At 48.3% G+C, this 23,075-nt stretch overlaps 1 protein-coding gene across 2 annotated transcripts in view; it reads right to left on the bottom strand.

Moving 5' to 3' along the window:
• Positions 1 to 23,075, bottom strand: part of LOC142563464 (peptide methionine sulfoxide reductase-like) — a 51,537-nt gene that overhangs the window by 2,986 nt on the left and 25,476 nt on the right. The window contains exons 1-2 of one of the 2 annotated variants that reach the window (XM_075674023.1): positions 22,344 to 22,439; positions 14,853 to 15,025 (exon numbers count right to left, since the gene is read on the bottom strand). In XM_075674023.1, coding sequence (XP_075530138.1) covers positions 14,853 to 15,025; positions 22,344 to 22,364 — 194 coding nt within the window. In that variant the 5' untranslated portion in view covers positions 22,365 to 22,439. Of the gene's footprint in view, positions 1 to 14,852; positions 15,026 to 22,343; positions 22,440 to 23,075 lie in introns of those variants that run through there. The other variant, XM_075674019.1, reaches the window with a different exon arrangement.

The following is a 23,075-nucleotide window of genomic DNA, read 5'->3' as shown; positions in this document are numbered from 1 at the left end:
AGCACGCTCGACAGTGTACACTAAACCACAAAATTTCACGGACCACGGGATCTGAGAAAAAAAAACTCGGTGCCCTTCCACTCTGCGAAGAAAGATGACCAGCGAAGCTGTGTATGTGGGACCCTTAATGGCGAACTGCACCTCCGCCCCGCGTCGGTTCGGTATTGCAATATATTCGGTATCGGCGGACATACGGGGAGTGCTTAACGCCTGTTTCACCTCCGCCGCGGGTCGGCCCGGTATTGCAATATTGGGGGCGAGCTCCACCGCTGGAAATTGATTGATTGATTGAAAACTTTATTGTTCCACCGAGCTGGGGTGCCCGCCTCTTAACCTACACGTAGGTAGGGTGAGAGGACGAAGCAGTCCCCGCGCGTTGAGGACGGTGAGTCTTCACGGCCTCAACGGCCAGGCGGATTGCTCGACGCTGGTCGTCTTCAGCCTCGCTCTGGAGCAAGGCCTCCCAGGCTTCTCTACTGTCAATGTTTTCCTTGGCCCCTGGGGAGCCAGCACACTCCCATATTATATGGTCTAGCGTACCTTTTTGCTTACAAATTTTGCAGAGGGCGTCGTTATAGTCCCTCGTTTGTGTTAAGTAGATCCAATGTGGTGATGTATAATTGTTTCCCTGGAGGCGTCGCCAAATGCGAGCCTCCTCCAGAGAGAGAGACCGATGCGGAGGCGGAAAGATTCTTCTTTCGGCTTTGTAGTGATCGACAATTTCTCTGTACGTGATCATGCTATCTTTTATCCCTGGAACTGGCTGCTCTAGAGTTGCCCGGTGGTAGAGTGCTCGGGCGAGCTCGTGAGCGGCTTCGTTGCCTGGGACTTCTTCATGGGCCGGTACCCAAATAAAAGTTATGTCCCTCTTGGGAGGGTTTTTGAGTAGAATGTGGAGGGCTTTTCCCGAGATTCTCCCTTTGTTAAAATTTCGGATAGCTAATTTGTTATCGCATAATATTACTCCCGCTTTTGTACCCGCACAAGCGAGCGCTACTGCAACCTCCTCGGCTTTACAGGCGTCCCTCGTGCACGTGGAGCACGCTATCCTAACGCACCCGTCGCCATCAACCACCGTCGATACCGCAGCCCCGTCTCTGCCGCAAGCGGCGTCCACGTACGCTACGTTATGCGCCGGTGTGTCTAAGTTTATTCACTAGAGCCTTAGCCCTGTGAGCTCTCCTCTCTTTGTTGTAGATAGGATGCATAATTTTAGGTAGGGGGGCGATTCGGAAGCGCTTACGCACGTCCAACGGAATGTCTTTCTTGTCAGTCGGGGCACCCTTGTCACATTGAATTCCTACCCATTCCATAATTTTTCTCCCTGTTTTAGACTGGCCTAATCTTTCCAACTGAGACACTCGTACTGCCTCAGTGAGTTCAACTAGCGTGTTGTGTACCCCCATTTTGAGGAGGAGGTCTGTCGAGGTCGAGTCTGGGAGCCCTAGGGCTCTCTTAACGCTCTTCCTAATGATCGCATCTATTTTATCCTTTTCTTCTCTGGAAAAGCTGTTGCCACCGTCGGCGTGACGTGGCATGAGGGATCACGTGCACACAGCGGCCGCGTCGGCTGCTTCGGAAGCGCCGAAGCGAGCTGAGAACGAAAGTTTAAAGTCCCACCTGCGCTGCAGTTACGATTAAGTGTTGAGGCTTCCCTGCCTTGGGCATCTGCTTGACAACACTTTAAATAACTATAATAGGCAGTGGCTACCTTTCGGAGCGAGCAACATGGTAGGCTACTGCTCGGTGCCGCAGTGCCGGACGTACGCAACGGAGCCCGGTGTCAGCCTTATTTACACGTAGCCGCAGGACAAGAAGCTGCGTGACGCTTGGCTCGTGAAACTTAGAACCAGCAAATAGCCATCGGCTACAACTCGGGTATGCAGAAATCACAGACGCGAGAAGATTTCTGCTACGGCACCGGGACTACCATGTTCGCGGTGAGTAGCAGAAAACGCGCACTAAGACGCTCGCCCGCGCCCGCTGCCCGGCTAATGTCACGACGGTTTGGTCTATTAACTTGATGCTAGATACTGGCAAGTTCACTGGAATGGAAAGAACGGTAAGAAGCACATTAAAAAAAGGAATGGCATATGGTCATGTTTGTATTATGAATTAATGTACTGGATCACTAAAAAGAAGCAGAGGGAAATCGCGCGCTGAGGTGACCGATAAACATATACAGTGCAACGCAGCTTGAGAAATATTATTGAAATGTCCAAGAATTTAGAAAAAAAAGAAAGATTGAATCGTCGCGACGGCACATCAGTCGCCGTAGGCGTCGAAGTCGCTGTGACGAAATTATTGTTGAACAGCTCTGATAGCGTTCACGCAACAATGGCAGCTTGTGTACTGTCAAATGGTCATATTCTACGGCCTAAAGCTCACGGCACGGTGCGACAACGCGCACGCAGCGACAGCGAAACATTGCGCGCGGACATGTATGCAGACGCGCAGTCGGTCGCCGCGAACCCGTGCAATCGCTGCATTGAGGCTTCATTCTGTTATGCGCCATTTGGTTATACAGACAGCCCACTATAAGAACATACTTTACGTAGTTTGCTCTCAGCGATTGCCTACCTTTCACGCGAGAAGCCGGTTCGGGAGACTCCATCGCGGCGGCCGCGCGCAGTGGCTTTCACTGTACGCATTCGGTAAAGAGAGCTTCTGTAAACTATTCTGTGCTTTCAGTCTGCCCAAGAAGTTTTCGCCCCCAATATTCAGGATCGGCCCACGTATGGGGAATGCTTAAAGGGCCCCTCACCAGGAACCATAGAAAATTTTGGTTATACGTTGGGAGGTTACGTGTCCTCTAGGGAGCGTTCTGGCGCAAAAATTTGTCAAATCGGCTCATTAATAACTGAGAGAGAAATATTGCAGCGAACTCATGATTTCAGGCGGCGAGCTCCACTGCCAAGTGAGACTCTCTCCACTTGCCTGTCTAGTCTCCGCAAGCGAAATTCCTTCCCTGCGTTCTCCCATATCGGACCTCGAGGATCGCGTGACGCATACGTCACGGACTCCGTCATCATTCTTTTCTCCTCGCTTTTTTGCGGCGCGGCGCACTTCCGCTGAGTATATGGAGTATAACGTGTATGGAGGGGCTTTACCGCTGAGGGCGTCGCGCGCGAGCTGTTGCGATTGTCTCATTTCGAGCAGCGCACGATTTTGCGCACTGTGTACGAGAACACCTGACCAGCGGTATAAGTGCTGGAAGAACACTGAGGCAGGTACAAGCGGATCACAGAGCATGATCCCGCGCTGGAACACGATAGAAAATGACATAATACGTACATCTCTCTTGCTGCGGTGCAAAGCAAAACAAAAACATGCAGACATTCGGTGTGTGTTTTATTATTTCTCTAAGCTTTAATTCGTCTATTAAAGCGACATATTACACAAATGACAGATATTGCTTTGAATAATTTGAATTGCTTGAATAATTGTTACAGGCTTTAGATATCCTGTGGTCCCTAAACGTTTGTGGTCGACTGCACATGTTCTCGAAACGGAAGTACTCTCAGTGTAAGCCGAAAAGCGTAACCAAAGCGATGAAAATGAGGTAACCGCAACCGACTCACTTCCAGGCGTCATTTTCGTTTTCTTTAAAAATTTAATTATGGTGTTTAATGTCCCGAAACAGCATGCTGGGGTATGGACATTTTCATCGGGCGAGGAGGATAGGGCGCGCGGCGAGCCTTTCATCCTTTCTGGCTTGTACGATCCGAGATTTCGAGATATTTTAGATCGTACTTTGTGAAATTTACGCCATGTCCGTTCATATAAGGTCGTCAGGGAAGCCTTTCGGTGCATAAGTAACTACAGTAGGCAGAAATATGTCTTTGGGGGCGCAAAAATATGACGCGCATAATCAGCCGCGGTGTGTGTATATGTTGTGAACTATTTTGCTTATATCGGTTTTAATTCAACTAAGAAAACCGGTGCCTCTGTATTACCAGCATTAAATGGTAAATCAGCTCACTGTCTCATCGCTTGGTGTAAAGAGTAAAACATATAAAATATAAGAGCGCATGCTCGTGCACGGCCAAGCTAAGGCAACCACGAAACATCTAAGTGACAGACGCTATCAAATATTTGTGATACACCGGCATCGTTCTCACGCAGTTCAAGTCCAGTAGGCTTGAATTACTATATATGTCTACGCTAGCCTTCCTGCATGAGGCCGATGGCGCTGCTCAACACAGAGATCACTGCGGTTGGTGAACCAGCATGATAGTGTGCTTCGGCATTGCCTTTTTGGACTCTATACAGCCATAATATATGAGAGGTATCGCATAAAAAGATTGCGATAGCTATTTTTGAGGACAAAATTTCCATAATACGTGTGAGTGCGTCGTGGAAAATGGAACGAACACAACCGAAAAAAAAAAAAATTCGGTTATCATTCTCTTTATCGAAAAAGTAAGAGAAAACGGGCTAACGCCGCATACGACCTCGCGTAGTCACGCCGCACAACGTTTATTATTTATAACCGCTAATATATATAACGATATATAACCGGTGATGCCGTATGCTTGGACCGTGCGCTATATAGAACAAAGATATCTGTAATCCAGCACCTAGCCACTTATTAGGACGCTCGCGCAGTTCGTAAACGGTCGCTTTGCTGGACAAGCTTAATTCAGACTGTAAGGTATGCTCCTATTACTAGCCAAAACTATTTTACTCACGCGTGGAAACCTCATCCATCGAACCAAGTAGTCACGCAATGTAACCTGCAGCGAACAGTTTGAATGCTTGTCAAAGTATAACAGCACAGCTCCTATGTAGCAGAACGGTACCCACGCTGTTACGATTGTCGCGTATGCTTCATTTCTCCTAAACCGCAGCTTAGAACTAGAGGGTAATGCTGCAATAATGTCACATTAGTGAATGGAACTTTCAGAAATACACAATTGATCTCCGAGGCCGATTGTAGGCTCGAACTTGCGCGCACACATCGCGCTGCGTGCTCCGTCCGCCTCAACGCCAGCGGAAAGTCCGGCCATACTGACTTAAACCACTTCAATACGTCTCACAGAACCGTTTTCCACGTAGAAGACGCACGTCACACTACACAGACCGCGCGAGCGCGAAAACAAACGCCAGAAGCTACCGTCGAGCGTATACCTGCCATGCAAAACGGAGCGCTAGCCCAAGCCAGCATGCCGGCTGCCCATAGATGGCGCCACTGCGCAGCAATATTCTAAGTATAATAACGACAGAAATACGGAAAGAGAAACAACATGTTCGTTGGAAAGGAAAAAAAGAAACCGAAAAGCTGGTGGAACAGGGAGGTACGAGAAGCGATCGCCGAACGACAGAAAGCATCCCGAGAGCACAAGCAGGTAAATTAAATTAAATTATGGGGTTTTACGTGCCAAAACCACTTTCTGATTATCAGGCACGTAGTAGTGGAGGACTCCGGAAATTTCGACCTGGGGTTCTTTTACGTGCACCTAAATCTAAGTACACGGGTGTTTTCGCATTTCGCCTCCGTCGAAATGCGGCCGCCGTGGCCGGGATTCGGTCCCGCGACCTCGTGCTCAGCAGCCCAACACCACACAGGCAGGCAAAGAAGGCGCAGTTGCCGCAGGATGAAGTAACCATTAAATTGGAAATATACCGGGAGAAAAAGTGTATGGTTCAAATACTGATGCAAGCAAAGATAAAAGGTAAAAGTGAACGTTGGTTGTCAGAAATACGTGAGAAAAAGAAGGCCGCACCTAGAATATTTTGGAACCACATAAAACTATTAGGGAAGTCAACAACAATACAACAACATATCATAGACAAAGATGAAAACAGACAGGAAGGAGAGGCGGCAATAAATTACATCCAAAAAATAACAGCCGAATCTTTCCAAGCCAATGACGAGGTTGTATTTGAAGAAAAAAAAAAAAGAGTATGAAAGAGACCCAAGTGGAAAAGGAGCTGCTGCTGACAAATTTCAACTGGAAGAAAGCGGAAGAGAAAATTTCTAAGCGCACAGCCACAGGGCTAGACGAGGTTCCCGTTAGGCTGATTAATGAACTAGGACCAAAAAGTAAGAAAGCTCAGGCGAAAGCAGTGGAAAAAACTTTAAAAGATAGACGAATACCAGACAGTCGGCGACAAAGTAGAATGAATTTAATTTATAAAGGTAAGAGGGAGAAAGATAGAATTCACTCGTATAGACCGTTGACCATTACATCGGTAATATACAGGCTAGCAATGCAGGCAATCAAATTAAAGCTTCAAGCATGGGCATAATGGCATTTTGGGAGAACTTCAGAATGGCTTCAGAATAGGTAGGCGTTTAGATGATAACTTATTTGTTCTTACTCAGTGTATTGAAATATCAAAAGTAGAAAGCAGACCGTTATATGTGGCCTTTTTAGACATTACAGGAGCCTATGACAACGTAGACCGCAACATTTTGTGGGATATTCTGGAAGGGGAAGGCTTAGGTGACGATTGTCTACAGCTTTTGAGAGAGATTTACCTAGAAAATACCGTTTGCATTGAATGGGAAGAGATGAGGAGCGAGGAGAAAGTTGATATCAACAAAGGACTGAGGCAGGGGTACCCTTTATCCCCGCTGCTGTTTATGATGTACATGGTGAGGATGGAGAAGGCGCTTGAAGGAGGTAATATCGGGTTTAATCTCTCATACAAACAGGCGGGTACAGTAGTAGAGCAGCAGCTCCCAGGTTTATTTTATGCGGACAACATTGTGTTGCTAGCTAACAAGCAAAGGGATTTGCAACGTCTGGCTAATATCTGTGGACAGGAAGGCAAAAATTTAGGCTTGAAATTTAGTGTTAGAAAATCAGGTGTTATGATATTCAATGAAAACAGTGAACAGACAGTGGCGATACAGGGCCAGGAAATACCTCGGGTAACAGAATATAAATACCTTGGTATATGGATAAACGAAGGCAATAGATATATGGAAACAGGAAAAAACAGTAACAGTCAAGGGGAAGAGAAATGCAGCTATAATGGAAGCACAGAGCGCTATGGGGATACAATAGGTACGAGGTCCTCCGAGGTATGTGGAAAGGTGTAATGGTTCCAGGACTTTTGGAAATGCGGTTGTTTGCTTTAAATCAGGGGTACAATAAGGACTCGATGGGAACCAAAGGTCAGTGGGTCGCCTCGCACTGGGCGCTCACGAGAAGACTACAAATGAAGCTGTGCAGGGTCATATGGGCTGGACTAGTATTGAAGTGAGGGAAGCTCGTAGTAAAATTGAATATGAAGAACGGCTGAGGAATATGGGAGAAAGTAAATGGGCTGGGAGAGTGTTGAGGTATCTGTACATGAAAAACATTGATTCACAATGGAGGAAAAGAACTAGGCAGCTTACCAGCAAGTATGCGGCCTGTAGAGTGGGCAACACAGTAACAACGAACGTCAAGCGGAAAGTCGGACAGGCTGAAATATTCTCATGGTTGGTGGCAATGGAAAAGAAACCTGCCATGAGTAACTACTTAAGAGGAAAATACGAAATCAGGAAAGAAACAATTTATGATAACTCAAAGGGAAGCTCATTACTTTTCGAAGCGAGATTAGGATGCCTTAGAACACGCACCTATAAAGCGAGATATCAGAAGGAAGAAGAAGCCTGTGCTTGCTGCGGTAAAGCTAGGGAAACTATGGAGCATGTTTTATTAGAATCTGAAGACGTCTACCCAGCGGTCGATTTGGGCACCACTGGCCTCCTTGAAGCCCTTGCGTTCAGCGAGAGCAGTGGAAAAGGAGACATGTCCGCAGTAAGGATTAGTAAGAGGCGATTGGAAGATTGGTGGAAGAAAAGTAGGGAAACGACAAAAAGCGGAGACGTACAAAAGCACAGTACGCAATAGGGGATCAGATAATTTGGTTGTGGGAGTTCATAGTGTTTTTTTTTATTGTTTAACCTAGGTAGGACATTAGGAAGTATAATAGCAACGGCTTTGTGGCGCAACCCATCGCCCCGTTCCAAAGGGGACGTTCATAACACCCATCCATCCAACCGGTCTTTAAGGGATGCCGTATTTGGGGGCTCCGGATAAATTTTGACCACGTGGGGTCCTTTCAAGTGCACCCGAATCACGGCACACAAGCTGTTTTTCTATTCCATCGGAATGCGGCCGCCGCGGCAGCAGGATCGAACCCACGAACCCGTGATCAAGCAGCAGAACGACATAGCCATTGAGACACCGCGGCGCGGGCCCCGACGTTATAACTGTGCACAATATCCCGTTACCCATGGCTCGTATTATAAGCGAGATAGGAATCTTTCTGGTCGTGGGGAAGGTGCTGCCATTGAACTTTGCTTCAATGGCAGCGCCTTCAGTGAACTTCGCAAGTAAAGATTATTGTCTGCCTTTCTGACTCCGACTGGTACACGGCAGATGTAATTAAAGCACTGTAGAACGTAAAGAGGGTCGTAAATAGTTTTATTACAATGAGCACGAAGAAAAGAAGCAAGCTGTTTGAAGGCGTGGTATGTGTTTCGAAGATTTGGTGTATAACTGAAGGCTGAATTTACTGCTGTTTTTCATTTGCACTCTTTCCCGTGGTTGTCAGAAACCACACGCGCACTATTACGCGATAAAAGCGAACAAACCTCTTGGACGCCGATATAAGTGTTTGTTTAGCGTTCTTAAACAAATAAGGTCGGTGGAGCCTTTTAAGATAGAGCTCGTTTTATCTACTATATAGAGCACAGACTGAAACAAAGAGAAAGAGAAAAGGCTAAAGCTAGAGTGCCTTGCAGAACATTTTTGCTTTTCACATCTTGGTGGTCACGGCGGTCGTATCGCAAGCTGCTCATTTCTGAGCTCGTGGTTTAATCGATGGCGCGCATGCCAGCATTTCGGCTCGAGCAAAATGCAGAGAAAGCAGAGTACTGCATGGCGTTCTGCATGGCTACTAACTTAGTCGTTGGCGCATTCGCTGAAGAGCCCGTATTCGCAGAACATATCCCTAAGAGTGTTTCAACACAGGCGTGCGGGCGCCAGTCAGTCGTGATAGCGATGGGTGTGATAAGAAAATGATTGCCGTAACGATGAAAAATACCGTCCGTATTTTTCAGCCGAAGTTGTTTGCGTAAATGTGATCTCGGTGTGATTGATTGCAGCTGATTATGGTTGGAAGCTGGAATCGGAAAGTATACGTGAACACTTACCCGTCGGCCTCATCTTCCTGGGGACTCCTGCATTTTGGCACACAACAGTGAAGCACAGTTCTGATCACATTAGCAGAAGCCGTGTATATCACTATATATCGCGGAGCCAGCCGAACGTGCGCAGAAAAATAGGCAGCGTATACCATATAGCTGCGAACGCGCAATCATCGCCCAAGGAAGGATAAATTTTAATTATTTGGGTTTTACGTGCCAAAACCACTTTCTGATTATGAGGCACGCCGTAGTGGAGGACTCCGGAAATTTCGACCACCTGGGGTTCTTTAACGTGCACCTAAATGTAAGTACACGGGTGTTTTCGCATTTCGCCCCCATCGAAATGCGGCCGCCGTGGCCGGGATTCGATCCCGCGACCTCGTGCTCAGCAGCCCAACACCATAGCCACTGAGCAACCACGGCGGGTTCAAGGAAGGATAGGACAGCCGTAAGTACTGCTAACATACGCTACTAACGCTATTCGTTATTTAATCCGCAAGGCTAGCCTGTATAAGAGAACATAAAAGCGCCTATGCGTTGCGCTGGCCCGGGATCGGAGTGCCACGACTGCACTGATCTCTCTCTCTCTCTCTCTCTCTCTCTCTCTCTCTCTCTCTCTCTCTCATTTGCTACTTGTAGAAATTAATCTAAATGGCCAGCGAGACTCCTCAGTGAGCTACAGCAAAAACACGGAGTTAGCATACGCTGTCCAATAGAAAAGCATCTCGCTCAGCAGCAGCGGCCGCAACGACGCCGATCTTCAGCTAATTTATTGACACGCTGCGCAGGAACTGCTCCGATTCTGTACAAGCGGCGCGAAATCAGCTGAAACGCCCACTGCCCGCCGGGAGCGAGCGAGACGTCATCGACAGAACGGCTATAAAAGAAGCCTGCGACGGAAGGAAGCCCATACTCGCTCATCAGCAGCGGCCGCAACGACGCCGATCTTCTGCTAATTTATTGACACGCTGCGCAGGTTGGTCTATCCTTTTCAGTTAATCTCGCCTCTTCCCGTAAATGGCGTGTGCTTGCGGCTGCTGCTGTTGACTGCTGTCCAGTGGATGAGCTAACATTACTCTTCTGTGTCTGCTGAAAATGTCTGCTAAATGTCTTGCATGCCATGAAAAACTTACCGACGATGAAGTATACCAGTCATGCGTGGAGTGTAAATTTAATTATCACGTAGGAACATGCTCAGGTGTTAGTCAAGCTAATTACAGAAAAAAAAGGAAATCGGAGATCGCAATGAAATCATGGAAGTGCGCTACCTGCACAACTGCGACAGCTCGAAGTGGATAGGGTGCTGCTAAACAAAAGGAAGTTGGCCTTGACCTGGCAAAAGAAATTTCTGACATACACAGAAAGCTTACTATATAGTACTAGAAATGAAGGCAAGAGTAGAGAACATAGACGCTATCCTGACGACAGTTAGCTGCATTGAAACCTCTGTAAGAACTATGTCAGAAAAATACGATGATGTCCTCAAACGGATGGAATCCCAAAGTGCAGATATAAATAACCTTAAAAAACGTGTTGAAAAACTTGAAGAAACAGTTGGCGAAGAGGAAATAAAGAAATTGAGGCAGGAAATGAACAGTCTCGAACAGTACAGTAGACGGCAAAACATGGAAATTCATGGGCTGCCTCAGCACACCGATGAGAAGCTTTTGGAGAAATTCAACCTCCTGGCGAATGACTCGACTTTCCGAGGATGATGCTGAGGCATCGACTAAGGGGCGGAAAAGACATGACGAACAGGACTGCCCCTGTGCTAGTCCGTTTTTCCTCGTGTGTGACCAAGGATAAGCAAGAAGAATGAACTGAAGAACAAAGAATCTAAGATATTTTTTTAACGAGAACCTTACAGCTCAAAATAAGGAGATGCTATGGAAAATCAAGTCAAAGGCAGAAGAAAAGGAATACGAGTTTGCTTGGGTCAAGAACGGAAAGCTGTTCGTCCGTCGTACCCCTCGTAGCCGGATTATCAGGATTGTTTCTATCGACGACCTAGAAAAAATACGATAGGCACTCCTGAATGCATAAGAGCTGCTTACCTGATGCCGTTATCCCATGGCAAACTGCATTTCCGAAGGAGGCTATCACGACTTTGATTCTTTCCTCGATTGCAAGACACGTTGTGATAAGCAATTCACTGTGTGCCACTGAAATTCGCAAAGCTTATGAAATAAAAAGGAAGCGATGGATATGTTTCTGCAATCGATCAAACATCAATTTGACTTGATGGCCTTCTCGGAAACCTGGTTCATGAATGAAACAGATGTTATTGAATTCACAGGATATAAACATACATCTGTTTTCGGTAGTGGTATGCGAGGTGGAGGAATCACAGTCTATGTGAAGGAACACTTGAGCTGCAGTGCGATTTCTAACTATTGCCAAATAAGTCCTCATTATGAAACAGTTATGATAAAATGCGAAAGTACATTATGTGTAGTGGTCTATCGACCTCCTTCGGGAACATTTTCTGGATTTTTTTTTCTTGAAGCAATGCTGGAATGTTGTGTAGAACATAGTTCGTCGGTTGTTGTCATCGGCGATTTTAAAATAGCTGTCCTATGCTCCCATTTCAATAAGCAAAAGCTTATTGCTATCTTTCTCTCATACGGATATGAAAATGTCACTCTAGGACTCGGGCCTGCCAGATAACTGAGCAGAATCTCAATAAAGTTGTTACCACCACCATTCATGTGCCAACAAGGGTAACAAATACGTCCGGAACTCTACTAGATCTTTGTTTCACGAACTGTAACTTGACCGATATAGAATCTGGTGTCTTATTAGCGGACCTGAGCGACCATATACCGATCTTTATTTTTCTAACACACCTTGCACAACATCCAACACGAACCTCGCACCAATCAATTAAGTACACAGTCATTAATTACGAAACAATTCAATTGTTCCAAAGATTAACAGCAGAAACAAACTGGGGTCATGTTTACCATTCAGAGGACCCGGTCGTAGCATACGATTTATTTATTGAGGAAATGACTGATATTTACAACAAATCATTTCCAGTGAAAGAATTTAAGAAAAATAGCAAAGTTAGGAAGCTATGTATTAGTAGAACACTGTTAAAAATGATTAAGGAACGTGATAGACGTTTTATCCTATTTATAAAAACTAGAATTCTTGACTACCTGGGTCAATATAAGAAACTCGGAAACAAATTGGGGCACGACATTAAAAAAGCGCGTCATACATATCATGAAAACAAGTTTGCATGTATCACTAACAACCCAAAGAAAATATGGCAAACCGCGAACTACCTCATGTCAAAGGCTCGGAAGAAAGAGCTCCAAGAATTGAGTATTGAAGGCACAATCTATACTGGAACATCGTTAGCTAACAAGTTTAATACTTACTTTATAAATTCAGGAGCATTTAATACAATAACCACGGATAGGTATAGTATGGAGTGCAAATTATACATGCGACCTGCCATTGCGGGCTCTATATATATGGCTCCCACTACGGAAGCAGAAATCTGTTCGCTACTGCTAAAAATTAATAACAGTCGTACTTCAGGAATCTATAATCTGAAAGCACAACCCATAAAAGCAGTTGCACACATTATTAATCGTCCACTATCACATATGTGCAACTTGATCTTAAGTTCACGTGTTTTACCTGATAAGCTCAAGATTGCAAAAGTTGCAGTAATTCATAAGGGAGGCGATAGCGATGTCTTGAGCAATTATAGACCAATCTCTATCTTGCCAATATTCTCGAAAATAATACAGCAAGCTATCAATGTACGCTTTCTAAGTTACTTTCAACAAAATAACGTTATAGTAGAGCAGCAGTGTGGGTTTCAGAAATATAAGTCAACAGAAACGGCTCTATTAAATATTAAAGATAGAATAATCGATAATCTTGAGCATAAATTATACACCGTAGGATTGTTTCTTGATTTTAAAGAATCATTTGACTCCATTAAACATATCTTATTGCAAAAGTTAACCAACTACGGAATTAGAGGGGCTGCGTTAGATCTATTTACCAGTTACCTAACGAACAGAACTCAGTATACTGCGGTAAACCAAGCTCAGTCTGATATTGGTGTTATCTCGTTTGGGATACCACAAGGTTCTACACTTGGACCATTATTATTTCTTCTCTATATTAATGCCTTCGTAAATATTCCACTAACCCCAGAAATTATCCCCTATGCTGACGACACTAACACATTTTTTTCAGGGGCTAATATAGGGGACATAGAGAGACAAGCGAATATCTGGCTTGAAAACTTATCAGTATGGCTTGGCGTGAATAAATTAGCTCTAAACACGAACAAAACAAAATGATTTGTTTTTAGACCAAAGAATAAATATATGACAGACATTGCTCTTCACTTGATGACCAGCAAATGGAACGCGTTACATCCCATAAATTTCTTGGTGTAGTTTTTCAGGAACACCTAAGCTGGTCAGCACATGTCCCAAAAATACAAACAGACGTCTCACGAACAATCGGAGTTACTTTTAAACTAAATGATCTGTTACCACCTTGGTTTAAAAAAACAAATTATTATACCCTCGTCATTATTACACTCTCGTCTTCACTACTGCCTTCTTGTATGCGGTGCGACCACGAAAACGAATTTAGAAAGCTTAGATGTACTACAAAAAGACAAGTGTTGGCTCCGATAGAGAATGTTCCGCGCTCTGCACACTCTGCCCCACTATTTCAAAAACATCGAATGTTGACTATCACAAACATTCGATGTAAAAAATTAGCGTTAGTTATATACAGTTAAATGAAATAGAATTCATCATTGTTCTTAGAAAAATACGTCCACAAAGAACACCCGTACAACCTCCGGCATGCCGCTTATAACAAAGGAGACATTCGCACTAACTACGGTTCACAAAAATTATCTTACCAGATTCCAGACTTCTTGAATAGACACAAAACAGTTATGACCGTTGTTACAGACAGCGTCTCAGCGCAAGCATTTAAAAAGAGCGTAAACAGATACCTTCTTGGCACACAATTTTGAAATGTCTTTTTTTGTAGTTTTTTTCTCTCGGCGTGACAAGTGAGCACCAAATGTTGGTTTCAGCTGCGACTTTGTTTTTGTTGTTCCTGTTTCATTGCTTTGTGAGATGTTTAGGGAGTAAGGGGAAGGGAGTTGACACTCTGTCAGGCATTATTTGCCTTAATGTCTGCCTCCTAGGCAACTGTCTTCTGATGCCTAAATAAAATACTTTGACTTTGACTTTGACTTTGAAACTCTGCCTTTTAAAAGGAGCTCCAAGATGAATATCGAAAATGAGGTAAACATGCATGGGAAAAATGGTTACTCGCAGAGAAAGGATGAACGTTGCAGCATTGATTTAGAGATCAAACTGCAACTCCCCCTGTTTGACTGACTTGTCAAACAGGGGACCTACTGGACGTGAAAAAAGCTTTAATAACAATACACCCGGGCCAGTTGTATTGTACAAGCTATCACAAGTTCATCGCCTGCCGCTGTTTAGCTCTGTATATCTTGCCTGATCCCCTCTGCGCTGCACGGTGTCTGCAACATGTGGACTTGAAGCGAAAACGGTCTCCTGCAATCATTTCGCCGCGCCAGTTCGTACAATGGGCAACGGTGATAAACCAAGGCTCCTCCTGGCGCAGTCATGCTATCCGGAGTTGATTCTCGCCCCGTAAGGAAGGAGAGTCCACTTACAGCGAGCGATAGGTGGGATCCTTCGTGGTGCCTCCGGCGAAGCCAGCGGTGGTCCGCAGCACTCCCTTGACGCAACCGTACAAGGACTCGGATTTCCAGAAGCAACCCATGCCGAAAGTGGCCTTTTCGAAGGGCACGTCTGGCTCGTACAGGGGTCTTGTGGATGGCTGAATCTGCGGCGATGGACCATAGCAATCAGGGTGCAGAAGCGGACTAACGCAAGCCCGGCGCATGGACGATCGCGTTCATTGAATTTATAAAACCGCGCGCACTAACTTTTGCGGACTACAAGAATACCTGTGCGGACATCGCGTGTATTTCACTGCAATTCAGTTGCGAGCTGGCCTTTCCTTTGAGCCGTGGTACTGCGCTCAAGTGTCGTGATTGCTTAAGTGACTTCAGAGACCTGAACAGTGTGCGCAACAAGCTTTGTGCGCATGTATGTCTCTTACACTTTAACTGAAATAAATGAGGTGTTGGAGGGATGATATAAGCGGCTGTATATTTGTGAATAGGTGAATATTTCCTGAGGTTATGACATCGCAGCGCTCTGTGCAGAGGATTCCCACAGAGGTGACGTTGGACTTGGGCTGTTACGTGCGGCGCAGTTGACAGGAAATAACAATAGCTAAAGACACGCTAGGCTACGTTTGCGGTTTTGGTCCTAACAATTCACTATTCCATGTGGCAACGGAGGAAGATACCTTACAGAACCTGCACAACATGCACTGCACTTGCTATAACGGCATACTTCCCCTGCAACTTTGCCGAAAACGATTGGAAAGGGCATAATAAACATGTTGCCAGCCAAAGGCGGGCGCTTGACTGAAATTTTACTGAATTCTGCGCTTTTACGTGCCAAAACCACGATTAGATTATGAAGCATGCCGTAGTAGGGATCTTTAACGAATGTGACGCCAGCGCACGGTACACGGCGTTTTTGCATTTCGCCCCCATCGAAATGCGGCCGCCGCGGCCGGGATTTGATCCCGCGACCTCGTGCTTAGCAGCGCCATAGCGACTAAGCCACCGGGGCGGGTTGGAATTTCACAGGAGTTACAGGATTTACAGGATTTTATCAGGGTTGTCACAGGACTGCCGAAAGGTGAAGGTCTAGGTCACGGGGCTGTTAAAAGGAGTCATGCGCGCCACTACCGCCATTCTCTTTCTGTTGGTGGCAATTATGTCACGCTTGCATAGTAGGAATTAAATCGCTAAATTAAAGTATTGCAGTCGTTCAGGCACATTTACGAGCTGAAATAAAAGAGAAAAAAAGCACACAGAAAAAGAAACATGTTCCTGAATTTGCGCCATTTCAAAATTGTCAAGCAGGAATTCTCTCTCTCTCTCTCTCTCTCTCTCTCTCTCTCTCTCTCTCTCTCTCTGTGTGCGTGTGTGTGTGCGTGTGTGTGTGTTAGAGAGAGAGAGAGAGAGAGAGAGAGAGAGAGAGAGAGAGACCTGAGGCTCGGAGCGACGGAGGATCGCCTCTCACTGCGCATATGTTGGTTGGGGGGATTGTAGAACAGGGATATCCTTAGGTAGTTCTTGGCACTCAATCGTGACGTGGAACGTCGTCGGTGGTGCACCGCAGCCTGGGCAGGTGGCGGGATATAAGGTTGGGGAGAACTTGTTGAGAAGGAAGAGGTTCGGATATGAGTTGGTTTGAAGCCGTCTCAGGGATACGGCTTCATTCCGGGAGAAGTATTTGGATGGAAGGCGATATCGCAAGCGCCCTAGTCTGTAAAAGTCTAGAGTGTCACGGTATGTGTTGGGCAAATTCTGGGAGGCTTGATATGGGTTGCTCGCCTCACTGCCAGGTGCCCGGCAAGTTAGCTCTCGGGCAGCCGCATGAGCGCGGTCATTGCCCGACAGAGAGGCATGAGCGGGTGTCCAAATAAGCCTGATGCGTGGTATTGAGGGATCTGGAATGGCAGGGAGCTTACGTGTGCTGGTGAGAGCGCGATCGGCTTCCTGAGGTATATGAACCCTGAGGTAGGCTCGACACGCGTCTTGGGAATCTGTAATGATGATGTGGTCGTGTTTTGGTGATCTTTTCATGCGACTGACGATGTGGTTGATGGCGAGTGCTATGGCCGACGTCTCGGTTTGAACGCTACACGAGGTGACGATATTACCCTGATCGTCCGCCACCACCGACACTTGTCTTTCTTTCTTTCTGATCGCAAGAACATAGTGGGCAGCGTCGGTATAATAGACGGTGCCCTCCGGCTGGGCGTTGAGGAGTTTCCGAAGGTATCTAACACATGCATCCCGGCGACCATTATGATGTTCTGGATGCATACTGCGCGGTATGGGCGCTATGGTGAGTAAGGTTCGTATGTTTGAGGGGACTGTGACATGCTCTCGCGTAGAGGATGAATGCTGTGGGTAGCCCAGCCGTGAGAGCAAATGCCTGCCTGTGGGGGTCAGTCTCAATCACTCGAGTTGCGCCATTCTGTGTGCTTCGATGTGTTACTCGATGGTATTGTGTACCCCGAGAGCAAGTAGTCGTTCCGTGGAAGCATATACAGGAATTCCAAGTGCTTGTTTAACGGCTCTTCTAATAATTGCGTTGATACGGTTGGTCTGGGTATGGTCAGGTTGTGGTGTGGGAGGTGATAAGTTAGCCGGCTGATAATGCATGCCTCGACCAACCGCAGCATATCGGCTTCCTTGAGCCCTGAGCGGCGGTTACTAACGCGCCTCGTCATACCGATGATTTGCTCGCACTGTCATCCAATGAGATCTATCGTGAAGTGAGCTTTGGCATTGGATTATAGGTTATAACCAAGGATTGGGACCCTTTGTGCAGTGGGAATTGATATGCCTTGTATTTTCGCTTCAATCACTGGAACTGGCGTTTCATAGCTGCTTTGGGATTAGTAATAGTTCTGATTTATGTGGCGCACATTCGAGGTCTCCAGTCGCGAGGTACGCCTGCGCTATATCCACCGCCGTCTGCAAGCGGTCCTAAATGTCTCCATCCGATCCGGTGCACGTCCAGAGAGTCAAATCGTCAGCATACATCGCGCGGTAGAGCCCCTCGACCTTCTCCAGTAACTGAGGTAGTCTCGCCATAGCTATGTTGAATAGCGTCGGCGAGAGCACGGACACCTGAGGTGTCCCCACTCCAGTAACTTTAATGTCTGATGACCGATATGGGTCCATTTCCACTGTGGCTACACGGTCCTTGAGAAAGACTCGCACGTAATTGTACATGCGGGAGCCACAGTGCGAGTGGGCCAGGTTCTCGAGGATGAGACCATGGGAAACGTTATCGAAAGCTTCTTTGACATCAAGTGCCAAAAGAGCTCTCTTCAGCGCCCTGATGGGGGGGGGGGGTCAACGAGATCCTCTTTTATCTGAAGAAGAACATTGTGAGCAAACAAATGAGGGCGAAATCCAAACTGTGTGTGGGAGAAGAAATTTTGCATCTCCAGGAAAGGTTGAAGCCGTTTTAGAATTACATACTCAAGCAGCTTTCCGATGCACGATGTGAGGGAAATTGGCCGTAAATTTTGGATCGACAGGGATTTTCCGGGCTTGAGCATGAGAGTGATCTCGGCACGTCGCCATTCCAGAGAGAGAGTGCCAGCGTGCCAGTGCTGATTGTACATAGCACAGAGCGTTTCCAGGTCCTCATCCGGGAGATTTCGCAGTAGAGTATACCGTATCCCGTCCTCTCCGTGTGCGGTGTTCCTATGAATGTCTGCGAGTGCGGCTTTGATTTCGTGGACAGTTATGTCAGTGCCTGGTGGGTCACTTTCTTCTCTATACGGGTACTCCGGATAGCTTGGCTTAGAGCCACGGGAGAGATACATTTGTTCAAGGTCCTTCAGGAGCTGGTCTCCGTCTCCTCCGTACTGGTGGAGGAATATTCGAAGCTGCCGATTTTTATGGGATTTCGTGTTTACCAGATCTATTAGCGACCGAAAGATTGCCCAGGTTCTCGCGGTGCCCAGCGTACCACTTAGCTTACCACAACACGTTTGCCAGTTAGCACTGGTTAGCTTGTCTGCGTATTCTTGGGCTGCTCTCGTGTTTTGGGATATTCTGTAGCTCAATTTTCGATTGAAATTTTGCCGCTTCCATCGCTTCGTGAGACCTCGGCGCGCGTCCCATGCACAGATGTAGGAGATGCGGGTTAACCTCTGGGGTCTCTGTCGTCGTGGTTATGCCGCTAGTCGTTTTGTTTAAATCGTTGCGTAAATCACTGAGCCAAATGGCATAATCTGTGTGAGCTATCGTGCAAAGGCCTAATGCAGCACAGGTTCAGCAAGTTCAAGCGCCGGCGAAAACGCAGCGGTGCACGCTTCGTCCGGCTTCGACTGTGAAAAAATTTTGACTAATTGGAAAAGCGAATGAGCATGCTCGTATATACAAAGCCTTAGAACAACGCGCTGTCCTGTTCAGACCCTGTCCTTCCCTCTTTCTTTTCTGCAATGTTACCGGTAACCGTATATCGAGTTTCGGTGCAAACCCGGCTATAGAGAGAGTATTTTCCGGTGATTTCGGTTCGCCTTTGTCATCGTTTCTGTAAGATTGCTCCCCTCTAGAATGAAAGAGACAGGGAGGCTTGCTTAGACAACGTCACCTTCAACAATTTGGAAGCAAGGGCGTTGCCATGGAGGAGGGGGGATCACGTGTCCATCGGGCCGTATGTATAGAATAAATATAGCATTGTAATTTTATGCATAGTATATGTTGCAGTAAACATTCACTTACTAATTAAACACGCGTGGTGCCGCGCGACCAGTGACACACATGAACGAGTTTACTCGATGACAGCGAACACCCGTTGTCGCAACGCTGGCGTGATGAGGAGCGCCGGCAGCGGGGAGCGCGCTCGACTGTATCAAAGCGAACGTTCCCTGCCGCCGTTCCTTTGACACCTCAGACCAGCCTCAAACATTTAGCAGGCAACGCTGGTGTGATGAGGAGCGCCGGCAGCGGGGAGCGCGCGCGACTGTCAAAGCGAACGTTCCCTGCCGCCGTTCCTTTGACACCTCAGACCAGCCTCAAACATTTAGCAGGCAATGCTGGCGTGATGAGGAGCGCCGGCAGCGGGGAGCGCGCGCGACTGTCAAAGGGAACGTTCCCTGCCGCCGCTCCTTTGACACCTCAGACCAGCCTCACACACTTAGCAGGCAACGCTGGCGTGATGAGTAGCGTGCGACTGTATTAAAAGGGAACGTTCCCTGCCGCCGCTCCTTTGACACCTCAGACCAGCCTCACACTTAGCAGGCAACGCTGGTGTGATGAGGAGCGCCGGCAGCGGGGAGCGCGCGCGACTGTCAAAGGGAACGTTCCCTGCCGCCGCTCCTTTGACACCTCAGACCTGCCTCACACTTAGCAGGCAACGCTGGTGTGATGAGGAGCGCCGGCAGCGGGGAGCGCGCGCGACTGTCAAAGGGAACGTTCCCTGCCGCCGCTCCTTTGACACCTCAGACCAGCCTCACACACTTAGCAGGCAACGCTGGCGTGATGAGTAGCGTGCGACTGTATTAAAAGGGAACGTTCCCTGCCGCCGCTCCTTTGACACCTCAGACCAGCCTCACACTTAGCAGGCAACGCTGGTGTGATGAGGAGCGCCGGCAGCGGGGAGCGCGCGCGACTGTCAAAGGGAACGTTCCCTGCCGCCGCTCCTTTGACACCTCAGACCTGCCTCACACTTAGCAGGCAACGCTGGTGTGATGAGGAGCGCCGGCAGCGGGGAGCGCGCGCGACTGTCAAAGGGAACGTTCCCTGCCGCCGCTCCTTTGACACCTCAGACCAGCCTCACACACTTAGCAGGCAACGCTGGCGTGATGAGTAGCGTGCGACTGTATTAAAAGGGAACGTTCCCTGCCGCCGCTCCTTTGACACCTCAGACCAGCCTCACACTTAGCAGGCAACGCTGGTGTGATGAGGAGCGCCGGCAGCGGGGAGCGCGCGCGACTGTCAAAGGGAACGTTCCCTGCCGCCGCTCCTTTGACACCTCAGACCTGCCTCACACTTAGCAGGCAACGCTGGTGTGATGAGGAGCGCCGGCAGCGGGGAGCGCGCGCGACTGTCAAAGGGAACGTTCCCTGCCGCCGCTCCTTTGACACCTCAGACCAGCCTCACACACTTAGCAGGCAACGCTGGCGTGATGAGTAGCGTGCGACTGTATTAAAAGGGAACGTTCCCTGCCGCCGCTCCTTTGACACCTCAGACCAGCCTCACACTTAGCAGGCAACGCTGGTGTGATGAGGAGCGCCGGCAGCGGGGAGCGCGCGCGACTGTCAAAGGGAACGTTCCCTGCCGCCGCTCCTTTGACACCTCAGACCTGCCTCACACTTAGCAGGCAACGCTGGTGTGATGAGGAGCGCCGGCAGCGGGGAGCGCGCGCGACTGTCAAAGGGAACGTTCCCTGCCGCCGCTCCTTTGACACCTCAGACCAGCCTCACACACTTAGCAGGCAACGCTGGCGTGATGAGTAGCGTGCGACTGTATTAAAAGGGAACGTTCCCTGCCGCCGCTCCTTTGACACCTCAGACCAGCCTCACACTTAGCAGGCAACGCTGGTGTGATGAGGAGCGCCGGCAGCGGGGAGCGCGCGCGACTGTCAAAGGGAACGTTCCCTGCCGCCGCTCCTTTGACACCTCAGACCTGCCTCACACTTAGCAGGCAACGCTGGTGTGATGAGGAGCGCCGGCAGCGGGGAGCGCGCGCGACTGTCAAAGGGAACGTTCCCTGCCGCCGCTCCTTTGACACCTCAGACCTGCCTCACACTTAGCAGGCAACGCTGGCGTGATGAGTAGCGTGCGACTGTATTAAAAGGGAACGTTCCCTGCCGCCGCTCCTTTGACACCTCAGACCAGCCTCACACTTAGCAGGCAACGCTGGTGTGATGAGGAGCGCCGGCAGCGGGGAGCGCGCGCGACTGTCAAAGGGAACGTTCCCTGCCGCCGCTCCTTTGACACCTCAGACCTGCCTCACACTTAGCAGGCAACGCTGGCGTGATGAGTAGCGTGCGACTGTATTAAAGCGAACGTTCCCTGCCGCCGCTCCTTTGACACTTCAGACCAGCCTCACACACTTAGCAGGCAACGCTGGCGTGATGAGGAGAGCCGGCAGCGCGGAGCGCGCGCGACGCTATCGAAGAGAATGTTCCCTGCCGCCGCTCCTTTGACACCTCAGACCAGCCTCACACATTTTGCAGAATGCGTGACATTCAACACTGGGAATGTGGGTAGGCAGCGCGTGTCAAGGCAAGATCCTCATCGGCTTGCATTCGCTGCGTGTCGCCCTTGCCAAGCAAGTTGATTGCTCCTCTTCGCACCTGCAGCAGATCACGTGACCTCTAAGGCACCGCGCGCCGGTCGCGTATACACCGTCGCACACGGATTGGCATGACGGCGGTGGCGTGAATTCGTGTACAAGTGCTGTCGTAATTAAAAAAAAGAGAGCAATACATGTCGACAGTGATGGTACTAAGGGGTCCAATTTACGCTTGCCAGTATTACTTACTGCCCCTGAGCCGCTCCCCATTCTGTGGAACCATATGAGTCGCCGATCAGATCACTTGTTGCATCCGTGACAAGGCGCCGTTTTGTTACCTGCGTACTAAAACGCAATTTTTCGCTGTAAGCATTCATGAATTGCCAGCGGTCGGTGTACGAGTACTTATAGGAATAATCCAATAAAATGCATGAGTTTTCGTGTCGTGCTTTCGCGTTATGCGCTCTCTGGAAAGTCAATGCCTACTTTACTGAAATTACCTCAGAAATTGTACTGATAAGACAAACTTCACCGTGTACAAGAACGGACAATTATCTTTTCATATATGGACGACAGCAGACGGTAGCGCCATTTAACAGCGAAGCTGTTTACCTGACGGACCTGTATGAATGAGCCGCATGTGTGGTCTCGTAGGGGTGGGGGTCTGGGCTGGCTAACTTTCGTAAAGTGAACAAAAAAGATAGCGGCCCTGCGTGGTCTCGTAGGAGGGGGTGGGGGGGTGTATCTGGGCTGGCTAACGTCTGTAAAGTGAACAAAAAGATAACGAACGATAGCAGGGCGCAGAAGAAAGAAAGGACACGTGGTTTCGCCGCGCACCGCACCTGCGCAGTGGGGGAGTGAACCCGCGCTGGCCGCCATTGCTGCCGGCTGCGTCTGCTGTCGTCTGCCCTCAATGCAACGGCGTAGCAGTTTTGGCGGGAAAACACGGGGATGTGCGTCGCGGTGTGTAATAACCCGATT

This window comes from Dermacentor variabilis, chromosome 1 (genome assembly GCF_050947875.1).
Source record: "Dermacentor variabilis isolate Ectoservices chromosome 1, ASM5094787v1, whole genome shotgun sequence".
Classification (NCBI taxonomy): Eukaryota; Metazoa; Arthropoda; class Arachnida; order Ixodida; family Ixodidae; genus Dermacentor; species Dermacentor variabilis.
This window is presented reverse-complemented; position numbering and strand designations above follow the sequence as displayed.